The sequence below is a fragment of the Nannobrachium achirus genome, assembly GCF_963921795.1.
Source record: "Nannobrachium achirus genome assembly, chromosome: 18".
In the NCBI taxonomy this organism is placed as follows: Eukaryota; Metazoa; Chordata; class Actinopteri; order Myctophiformes; family Myctophidae; genus Nannobrachium; species Nannobrachium achirus.
The window spans coordinates 55,640,520-55,652,706 of record NC_137825.1 but is presented as its reverse complement, the minus strand read 5'-3'; the positions used below and the strand labels follow the sequence as shown (position 1 = coordinate 55,652,706).

The following is a 12,187-nucleotide window of genomic DNA, read 5'->3' as shown; positions in this document are numbered from 1 at the left end:
CAAAGAGAGCACTGCCTGCGATCTTGACATTTTGTGCTTTTATAGCCATTGTTTTCTGGCTTGAAGCGAGCCCACAATTGTTTCGAAGGAACAATATTTTTCTAGTTTATCTATCAGTCAGTCAGTCAGACAGTAGACGGGAACTTCGGTTCCTTTCTACTCCTACATACTTAGTGAGAAAATGAAAATAAAAACATCAATGTGTTCAGTTTACAGTGGCGAAGTGCGCTATTATTTTTTATAGCAATCGGCCAAATGGTGGCGCTGTAGGAAGCCTTCGAAAGTGCGAACTTTGAACAGGTATAGCTCATGCTGTGTTATACATACAGCCATGAAACCTGTATACACTTATGCGTCTCCTCATGCCGAACAACTTTTACCCTCTAACTTTTGACCTCTGACCTTTAGGTCTCCCACAATTCGGAATTATATGAAAAACAGTAAAAATCTATCTCCTCCTGGGATTTTCTTGTCAAGTGCACAAAACTTTTTTCACATGAACTTTGGACCAATACGGTCAGATTGATCAACCAGATTTTTTTTAAAGTGAAATATAATTTTTTAATAATTCAATCAATATTGCGGTTTTATGCAAATTATTCTTCGGCCTCTAAATCATACATGCAAAGTTACACGTTCATGGCATTTGGCAAAGATGTGGAGGGTTAGTCAAAGTATCACTGAAACCAATTCTATTCCAATCGGCCAAAGGGGGGCGCTATACGAAGCGTTTGAAAATTCAAACTTCAAACGGGCATAAGTCATGACTCGTTTCGTTTGAAGACATGCAACTTGTTACACGCGTGCTTTGACTCAAGCGAAAGACATCTGTGTCGTTGTTAAGTAAGCTCCGCCCTTCGATTTTCCGCCATTTTGAGCAGTTTGTAAAACGCGTAAACCCGCTTTTATTCTGGAATTTTTGCTCCACGTGCACAAAACTTTTTTTTACGTGAACTTTGGACCGATATCTAAAGATCTGTCAGATCGGATTTCTTTAAAATTGAAACATGCTTTTTAAAATAAATTCAATGAATATTGCAGTTTTATGCAAATTATTCTTCTGCCTCTAAATCATACATGCAAAGTAACATGTTCATGGCATTTGGCAAAGATGTAGAGTGTTAGTCCAAATATCACTAAAACCAATCTTACCCCAATTGGCCAAATGGGGGCGCTATATCATTTTGAGCAGTTTGTGAAACGCTTAAACCCGTTAGGATTTTTTTTGCAATTTGCATGATACATTCTACACACAATCTAAGGACCTTTATCTAATATGCCTATGAAGTGCGCACACACAACAAAAAAATAATAATAAATATAGCTGGAAGCAGCGATAAAGTGGCCAAAGCCAAAAACACCTCAAATCATGAACACAGCCTGCAATGTGCATGAAATCTTGCAAGCACATTCCCAATAGGTCAAGGAACAGATACCACCCTTCTCGCATTGGCCTGTTATAGCGCCACCAGCGGGTCAACTTTTGTACAACACATTTTTGGAACAATATGGACCAATCTTTGACGTCAGTAACGTCAAAGAGAGCACTGCCTGCGATCTTGACATTTTGTACTTTTATAGCCATTGTTTTCTGGCTTGAAGCGAGCCCACAATTGTTTCGAAGGAACAATATTTTCTAGTTCATGTTACTCCTGTCTGGTTTTCTACTCTAAAACCCAGACAGTCCATCCAGACCAGGTCCTTTAATAGGTGGCTGTAAGCAGGTTCTCTATCCAGGAATAATGTATTTTATAGCAGACAATCAAACATTGTGTGTTTTATTTCTCATTTAGACTGACGAACTGCTGGTTGTCAGAGAGAAGCTGTGAAGTTCTGGCCTCAGCTCTCAGATCTAATCCGTCTCATTTGAGAGAATTAGACTTGAACTTCAACGTCTTGCCGGTGTCTGGACTGAAGAACTTCTCTGGACTGGAGTCTCTGCAGTGAGTAGACTTGGACTGTGTCCATGTCGGTTAGTGCAGTGATTCCCTTGTTTCATGTTCCAATGGCATAACGTCTATTGTGCTGGTCTGCCCCAACAATCCCCTCCTCCCACCCCATTTTATACAGTCATACACCTGCTGAAGATTCATGTTTATGTATAATGCCCTGGCATCTTGGCCCAGACCGAAGATCTACAAGCCCACAACGTGTCGAGGCAGCGATGCGTTGTGGGCTTGTATGCTGTTAAATGTTTGGGTGGGACTCCTGGGCCACAGTAGCCTGTGATTGGCTGCTACTAGGCCAGTATTCAGATGATAGACGAGACAGTGGGCCAATCATGTGATGTCTCTCTGCTCTGTGGGCCGGTGCTACTGAAGGATTGGTCCTCTCCACTTAGTGGCCGCCCAGACCAAACATTACTGTAACTATCCTAAAATGGTGGCAAAACATTACTGTAACTATCCTAAAATGGTGGCAAAACATATATATGGTCCACTTGTATAGTCATATGCCCGGTATGCCAGAAGCCCAGTCCACCCCTGCTTTCAGGCACAACACTGCTGGAGTCCAAGTAGAGTCTCAAGTCCACTCCTCTGACAGTGAGTTTGTCTGGACGGGGTGTCTGTCCAAGATAATGCTAGCAGAAACACTGTAGTGTCAGGTAGTGGAGACGTTGTGTTAGACAGTCACACATTGATGCATTGTTGTTCTACTTCCTACAGAGTGAAACTTGGAGGAGAACTCTGGAATTCTGATCCTAATCCTCAACTCCTTACAAGATGTGAGTATCTGTCTGTCTGTCTGTCTGTCTGTCTGTCTGTCTGTCTGTCTGTCTGTCTGTCTGTCTGTCTGTCTGTCTGTCTGTATTTGTATACAGTGTTTAATACTCTGTTGGCCCCTCCCTTCCTGGATGCTGTCCTGAAAACTCTTCAGTAGAGCTTCCAGTGAATGCAGGAGGTTTCTCTGCTCTTGGCCTGGTCCTTCACACCAGCTGATGCTTGTTTACAAAACACTCCCTGTACCTGAACGCACCTTCTACAATGTTCAACCCCCATGTAAAACTCTGCTTCTACAATGTTCAACCCCCATGTAAAACTCTCCTTCTGCCACACATTCTGTTAATGTCCCCAAAACACACTGGCCTTCATTTATCATCGCATGGTGACTTTGACGTTGGCGTAGGGTAGGATCTGATCTCACGTCAAGTTCTGAGGTGGTGTAGGATTCATCTTACACCACTTTGTTCCATTGTAGACATGTGGAGCAGCATTGTCTAACTATCTGACACATGTATCCACTCCAAAATGTATATCTAACACACTAATAAATAATCCCTGTGGAAATATTTTATAAAAGCGTACATCATGGACATGTGCGCTGATTTTATTTCCAAGTTACAATGACAAGCAATTAAAATGTAGCGATATGGAAGCAATCTAACAACAAGTGCTTTAACAGTCATTCAGATAAGATTGCTGATCTGCTCAGAACAAGGAGATGAGAGAGCATTTTGGGGAGGGACCGGCGTGGCACTGCTGTAATCTTTTTGTGGACCGCGAGGTCTCCAACTTATACAATGAAGCGAGTCTTATATTAAGATAAAACCCAAAGTTATGATAAATTGAATGAAACCCAAAGTTAGATAAAACCCAAAGATTGGGGAATATATGCTTGATTTATTTTAGTGTAAGAACTCAAAGCGCACGTGTGTGTGTGTGTGTGTGTGTGTGTGTGTGTGTGTGTGTGTGTGTGTGTGTGTGTGTGTGTGTGTGTGTGTGTGTGTGTGTGTGTGTGTCTGTGGGACGCGGACCATAACACACAAAGGCAGTGAGGCGAGGTGTGCAGGGTAAACTCATGGGTAAACTCTTTTCTATTGGCTCTCCTTACGTTGCCAGGTCGTATTCAGCTTGTTCTTGTCGTAAAATCAGGGCGTTTCAATAATATTTAAGGGCGTGTTATTTAAATTCAGCCGGCAACGCTGGGATCAAATGTACACCAGGATAGGCTGTTTAGGATGCTTTCATAAATGCCACTTCAACGTTGCCCTACGGCCTACGCCAATATTTAGGGGGGAAAATACGCTGCTTTTTACACTCCATTGATAAATGAGGGCCACTGTCCCCTCATACAACACTCCTTCTGACACACATTCTTATAATGTCCCCAAAACACTCTGTCCCTGCATGGGTCACTCCTCCTTTCAGTTGGCTGCAGACCCCCCCCCCCCCCCCCCCCCCCCCCCTTACAAGCTCACAACACGTTGCATCTCGGTATATTGTGAGCTTGGAGATCTGCAATTTTTGAAAGAAAATGTTAAAAAGTTTATATTTTGATTCCATGACTTATGTAATTTAATACTTTTAAGTACCATTTTGAATACAGGCCCTTTATGTTTATATTGTGGTATTTTATTACTTTTATATTTCTTCCTCCACTCGTCTCATGTGTGATGTCATACAGCTCAAGTATCCACAAATATAAATACTCAGGAAAATAACATTAACTGTCTGTCTGTCTGTCTGTCTGTCTGTCTGTCTGTCTGTCTGTCTGTCTGTCTGTCTGTCTGTCTGTCTGTCTCTCTCTCTCTCTCTCTCTCTCTTCTCTCTCTCTCTCTTTCTCTCTCTCTCTCTCTCTCTCTCTCTCTCTCTCTCTCTGTGAATGGTATTTCAATACTTTTTTTAAATATTAATTTCTTCCTGTCTTGTTTTCTCATCAGACTTCCATCGTCTCACACTGGATCCAAACACAGCGGGCAGAAAACTCTGTCTGTCTGAGAACAACAGGAAGGTGACTCATCCAGAGGAGGCGGAGCTTCCGTCATACGCTGATCATCCTGAAAGCCTTGATGTTGTTGAAGGGTGGTGTAAGGTTCTGTGTACAGAGGGTCTGACTGGACGCTGTTACTGGGAGGTAGAGACGAGTGGACAGGTTCTGATAGGAGTGTCTTACAGAGGAAACACCGGGAGAGGAGATCGTAGTAGGATTGGATCCACTGATCTGTCCTGGTGTCTGCTCTGTTGGAAACGCTCTTACAGTGTCATTCACAATAATAGGAAAACTTTCCTCCCTGTTCGTCCCTCTGACTCCAACAGAGTAGCAGTTTATGTAGACCATGCTGCTGGGACTCTGTCCTTCTACAGAGTGTCCTCTGACTCACTGACACACCTGTACACCTTCCAGTCCACATTCACTGAACCACTCTACCCTGTGTTTGGGCTTCTTTTTAACTACTCCTCAGTGTGTCTTTGTGAGGACAGATAATGTCTCTGATGAGTCTTTTATTGTGGGCTCGCCTTTACACGTATGTTATCTTCATTATTTATATACTATACTATACTATACTATACTATACTATACTGATATGGATTTTTCTAACCTCACGATACTTTTTCTAACCTCACGATACTGTATACTATTTGTATTCTTATCACATGACTGATCATATGCTGTATTTTATTTTACATCTTCATATGGGGCAATTCCCCACTGCTTTGTATTATGGAGGGGCCCCTGAGTGTGACCTTTTGACCCGTGTTCTATGTGTAGTAACAAACAGCCAGTGTGTTTCATATCATATGCATTGGTTCGTCCTTAGTTCAGTTCTTTTTTGGCACTGGTTCATGTATAGGTGCATTGATTTCTGAGTTTAGCTGATTACTGGGTCGTTTGTCTTCATTAGCACTCCATTGACACACTGGCTAAATAGTTCAATTCATTTGACCATCCCCTGCAGTCTCTATCCTAGGAAAGTGTCACTTTTCTTTTCACAGAGGGCTTCTACTGGTGCCCAAGGCCATCTCAGTAGCGTAGCAACGCACACTCCCCTGTCTGTGAGTGATAGATATGATTAGCCCCTCCCGTCCCAGTGTTTGGAAACTCATTTTTTCTATATATGCTTGTGTTTTTGTCCTCCGTCCTCCGTTGCTGTTCCGAGAGACCTTCATGCCTCTGCCGGGATAGCAAACGTGTGTACACACTATTATACTGGTTTGAATAAATTCACAGAAAGACAGCTCAAGCTTCCATCTTTATTTTTATCGTGAACTGGTCTAATTAAAAAGTCTCAGACAATACTATACTATACTATACTATTCTATACTATACTATACTAGTCAGTATCTCCTCAAAACTTTGGCGCGATTCAACTCCAAAATGTCCCCCAGTTTCGCATCCATGTACGTGGGACTACTTGAGCATGACATTATTCTGAATCCTAGTAAGAATCCTTTTTTTGAACATATAGTGTCCTATAAGAGATACATTGATGACATCTTCTTTATTTGGACCTCTACTGAGGCCAGACTACAAGAGTTTCATAACTTCATGAATACACGAAATGCACATTTAAAATTCACAATGGAATTTGATCCATCCAAAATGAATTTTCTGGACATAAACATTATCCATGAGCGAGGTGCTCTCAGCACCAGCCTGTACAGAAAACCCACGGACAGAAATTCCCTGTTACATGTAGACTCCTATCATCCGACTCCTCTTAAGAGAAGTCTTCCCATCTCCCAACTGAACCGTATACGTCGAATATGTAGTTCTGACCCTGATTTTCATGTATATAGAACCGACCTAGAACAACGTTTCCTTCAGAGAAATTACAAAAAAGAATGGGTCACACAAGCTTCTGAACGTTTCCAAAACATCACGCAATCTGAGTGTCTTAACAAAATTAGCACCAAGAGCAGTGATAAGAGAATCACATGTGCCATTCAGTACTCTCCTTTATCTAAAGAGATGTCTAACATAGTTAATAAACATTGGCACGTTATCTCCACAGATCCGGCCCTCAGAGAGCATATGTCCCAACCACCACGGGTGGTCTTCAAAAGACCCCCGAACCGGAGGAACATGTTGGTGCGGTCAGACTGTCCTCCTGACCCCCTAGCTGCTTCCCAGTCGCTGTTGAGTCCTGTGGAACCAGGGAATTACAAATGTAACAACTGTCAACAGTGTCATTTTACACGTAAAACCAACATTTTTTATCACCCTCAGTCAGGAAAAGAACTAAAAATAAGAGGTATAATTTCATGCAAAACTTCACTCTGTGGTGTTCCTCATCGTAGGTGTTAATATTGTGTTTTATACTCAAATATTGACTTAGTCAAATTTATAATATTTGTCTTTATTCCCCTTCTTATACACACCTTAGTTAGGACTTTCTACTATTGTATTGCCTGTATGGTAACAATGAATGATGTCTTAACTTTTGATCTCTCTGACCACTCAGGTGGCAGTGTTTTTGGTCACATGTGTAATCATCTACAGCTGTATTCCATGTGATACTGATTTGAGTGTTTACTGGTGTTTTTTGTATAAGATGTGCTCCTCCCTTGTCACAATTCAGTCTGAAGAAGAGCACTGTGCTCGAAACGTCACTTGTATTTGGTGCAATAAAAGCACTTATTCGCATATGAGCCCTCAGTGTGCTAGCGTTTTATTTCTCTTTTAGTATTCTACCCGTCGCTTAGCACCTGCCCAACTTGGGTTAGGGATATGTCAGCTTCCTTTTTTCACTTCCTTTTTTCAGCGATTCAACTCCTACACACTTACACCTTTCAACACCATTCAAACGGTTATGTGTTCAGCTTACTGTGGACACGTGTGCTTGTATTTTTCGTTTTGAAGTATAAATATTAAAAAAATAAGCACCCAATGCATTTCCAATGGGTCAGTCTGGACAGAGTGGAGAGAGAGGATAACAGACCCATGTTCATGTTAAGGCACTGTGGCTCCAATGTTCACTCTTCAGATATGCTATTTATATCAGCAAGTTCACACAATCAGGTCTGCTCTCTGATTTCATCTTATTATCTAAGCTGTGTGATGTATATGTCACGGTTAGATAGAGAAACGGTTAGATAGAGAAACGGAGCGCTCGCCGTGCGGCACGGGGCGGAACAAGCGGTCGCCACAACAACGTCCTCCAGGCAGAGCCGCTCGATTGTCCACGACATTGCAAGCGGCGCGAAGGCCAGCGGACCTTGGTCCTGCTCTTCGCCCCCGAGCGCTGCAGGCGCGAGTGGCCGCGAAGAGCGGGCCAGGGCCGCCGGCCGCGCGAGTTACGAAGCCGTGGTGAATGCAATCGTTATATTTATGCCCAGGCCGTAAGGCCTGGGCAAGCTAGGCTAGGCTAGGCTAGGCTAGGCTAGGCTAGGCTAGGCTAGTAAATAAAGAAAGAGAGTCGCAAACGAGTGACGTCAGCGCCTTCACTAGTGAATGGCTGTCGTCGCCATCTGGTGGTGATTGGTGTGTGGTGAACGACAAAACAAGCGCTCTTACCACAGTCTAACCGAGTTACCCAAACTAACCGTAACATATACATTCTGAGTTAAAACTATAAATATCTATAAATGTCCTTCTCCACTCTACTGATTGACACAGCTGCGATTAAAGGCCTGTCTGTCATTGGCTGTTCTGTGGTGCTGCAAAGTAACCAAGTACATTTACTCGTATATACAAGTACTTATACCTACAGTACAATTTTGAGGTACTTTTACTCTACTTTCCATTTTTGTTACTTATACTCTACTATAATTACAGCATTTGACAGCTTCAGCTACTTGTTACTTTGCAGATTTTATTATTAATAAAAAACATAGATGAACCACTTAATACTGTAATGCTATGAAGCTGATCTACAATGTGTAGTGTTGTGAGCTTGTAGATGAAAAAGTTATGTTTATGAAAAAGCTTTTCATTGGCTATTTATCTGGTTCTCAAAGTGTGGTTCAGGGAACCCCGGAGGATCCTTGAGGGGTTTACAGGGAGTCAATGGCTCATTGCCAAAGTGTGGTTCGGGGACCCCCGCAGGGGTCCCTGAGGGGTTCCCAGAGGGTCCATTGCTGGTTCTCAAAGTGTATGCACACACACGCACGCACGCACGCACGCCGCACGCACGCACGCACGCACGCACGCACACACACACACACACACACACACACACACACACACACGACAACTGCTGTGTTACTGTGGAGACGTGTGCTTTTATTTGTCTTTGAGAAATGTTTTGTAGTGTTTTAGAAATTTAACTTAAAAAGAATAAGGTTTTAGGATCCCGGGCGATGGGATTTACAGTATATATCCTAGAACCCGCAGGGTATTAGTGGTTGTTGTTGGTTGTCAGGGAGATATCACAACCAATGCATTTCCAAATCAGACGATCAACAGAAGTGGACCCACCTGGCAAAACCACACCCCAAACACAATAAAAGCCATGCATTGCAGCCTGGCTGTAGTGGCCACAAAGAATATATTAAAGTCACAGTAGAGGACAGATGTGCTCTGGGATTGTTAGCCTATAGGCATTTGGATCAGCATGTCCCGTACTGTATACCAACTTTTACTTTACACTTTTGTTACTTATACTCCACTGCAATTGCATTTGGCAGCTTTAGTTACTTGTTACTTTGCAGATTTTATTATTAATACAAAACATACGGTAGATGAATCACTTAATACTTTGTCTAATTGTAAGAAGCTGATCTACAATGTGACCTTGTGACATGTTGTGATCTTGTAGATCTGCTGTTTTTAAAAAGCTTGTCAATATTAGGACCATCTGCGTACTATTACTTTGATGTTTGCTGGTTTGCAAAGTGTGGTTCAGGGAACCCCTGAGGATCCTTGAGGGGTTTCCAGGGGATCCATTGCTGGTTCCCAAAGTGTGGTTTGAGGACCCCTGAGGGACCGTGATGTGTTTCCAGGGGGTCCATTACTGACACACACACACACACGCACACGCACACGCACACGCACACACACACATTTGAAATGTTTATTTATTACCACATAAACAGAAGTACAAGGAAGCCTCATACAAAGGTCATAAACAATGATTACAGTGCAGTCAGATAATTTGAAAGAACAGCCAGTTACAAAGAGCCTAACCGGCTAATCAATACTTGTCAGACAGCGGACATAAGTCATGGGTAGAGGAAGCAACGCCTCCTCCAAATTGAGCGGCTTCCTATAATGGCTGACACTGAGCAATACCTTGATAACTGTTTGGCCCTCCTTTTGGAGAGGCCTGCGATTTGTAAGCCCCTCACAACCAACTTGTGCACATGCCCTAGGCTGCCAAAGATAAAAACTAAAAGTTTACATCTGTAGCCTAGCTGTGAGATGGTCTGCACTAGCTGTTGATATTTCAGCACTTTGGTTAGAAAGGCTTCTTCCAAGCTGTAGTCAAAAGTGCAGCCGACCTCGAGAATAAACACCTCCCTAAGGGTTTCATTTACAACAAAGACATCAGGAGTGTTGGCTGTAATATTTGAGAACACAGAATCATCATTACACAGGTTAAACATGCTCGGCTTCACAGCAGTGTGCTTATACAGCATGATGGAGGACATAAAAATAGAAGAGATATCTTTTGATATCAAATCTACAATTCTGTCATGCCTACTTATGTAGAGGCCCCTGTATAAATGGCAACCATTTAAGATGTGGGACATGGTTTCGGCTATTTGCTCATTGCCATGGTGAATACAGTGAGGAGCATGGTTGCCTGGAAGAGATGGAGAGATTAAGTTTACTTGGTAAAACCTGTAATCTTGCTTTCAAAGTAAAGACAACAATGCACTCATCTATGGCAACATTGTGTAACACAGAGTGAGAGACAGAATGGTGTGCATCAGGGAGACATGCAGTCTTCCCTTGCAATCTCAACTGAGTCCAGTGCTGCCGCTGCCTTTGCTGTTGTGCCCACAGGAGGCGACCTCGGGCATTAATCAGTGGAAGATGGTGTTCTGTTCCACACACAGTCATAGTTGCTCTGACAGATATACTGATTGTCTGAGAAAGCCACCACCTCAGAGTTAGACCCTACCCAATCCAAGGTAACATCAGCCCAGCAACACAAGTCATTTAGGTCCGGCCAGTCTGACCACACACCAAAGCCAGGGGAGCGACTGTCCAGTTTTCCATTCGGTTTTCTCTAAAAACCAAGGTAGTTAGAGTCCGAGCCACGAGCCAGAGGGACCTTGCGTCTTTTTAGGTCCAGGAATAGAGAAGAACGAGCAAGCATTCTCACATACTGGTCATCACTGTTCAGCATATTCAACAGATGGGAGAGCTGTGTAGCAATATGGGAACACCCAGACCACCCTCACCTTTACTGTGGGAGAGCCGTGTAGCAATATAAACACATTCCAAATTGGGAACACCCAGACCACCCTCGCCTTTACTGTGAAATATAATGTCATGTGTTGTGTGTGTGTTTAGGCCAGTCCACTGCCTCACTAGATGTACAGTTTTATCAGTCATCACACACACACACACACACACACACACACACACACACACACACACACACACACACACACACACACACACACCACGGGTCCCCCCTCTTTCTTCCCAGGCTTTAAACAGCCATAACTTCAGTTCCCAACATGCTACTGGTCTCGAACTTGTGTTGTGTTGTGTTGTGTTGTTTGTTTAAGTACCATGCATAGTAATACATAAGGACCGCAAGAATACACAAGAGATGGAGGGGGAGAGTGATTTAATCCGTTTCCTCCGGCCGTCCGGACGTAATTGATTGTCTCCGTAACCTTACGGACAACACTCAACCCGACGGATAAAAACCGCTAAAAACGTACGTACACATGAACTACCCGTGGCGAACTTGTGTCAACCGTGGGGGCAGTAGAGGGAAAATCGGACTGTATTGCTTTTTTTCTTGTATCCATTTCGTTGGAGGAAGTAAAAAAAACTAACAAAAAAATCACAAGTACACGCTGAACAGTGAACAGGCCAGCCCAGGACGCAGACCCGCATGTCAGCCTAATCAGCGCTCTCTACCAGCTGAGCTCTCTCAAATGCGTCTCTCTCCACTCCCGTGCACGGGGTGTTTTTAGTCGGTTTTGGGTCGGCGTTCGCAACGGCATGTGTCCACGCACCATTCTCCAGTCCTTTTTATATTATACCCGGACAGCACAGTGACTAGCGCCGATGGTTAGTGTCGTTCAATCCGAGTGTATCCTCCAAGGGTGTCTATAAACCTCTCTGTCAACAATGTAGGCGCTATGTATGTAGATGTAGCATTTGATCATTGGGAAGATGCATGTGGGTGCCATCTAGTGGATATAGTATGTACATATAGGCTTTATTGAACCCTGTACACAGAGACCGTACGGTAAGTATGAATGTCAACGCAATTACCGTACGTACTGTCTAACCCCCAAACGTACACAAAATCAACCATACGTAACTATAAATGGCCCTT

General features: G+C 43.2%; 1 protein-coding gene across 1 annotated transcript in view; it reads left to right on the top strand.

Annotated features, from left to right (window-relative positions):
• Positions 1-5,956, top strand: part of LOC308303683 (protein NLRC3-like) — a 42,691-nt gene extending 36,735 nt beyond the window's left edge. Inside the window, exons 12-14 of the mRNA XM_080748140.1 lie at positions 1,794-1,943; positions 2,667-2,725; positions 4,661-5,956. Coding sequence (XP_080604266.1) covers positions 1,794-1,943; positions 2,667-2,725; positions 4,661-5,205 — 754 coding nt within the window. The 3' untranslated portion in view covers positions 5,206-5,956. The remainder of the gene's footprint in view (positions 1-1,793; positions 1,944-2,666; positions 2,726-4,660) is intronic.
• The last annotated feature ends 6,231 nt before the right edge of the window (positions 5,957-12,187 follow it).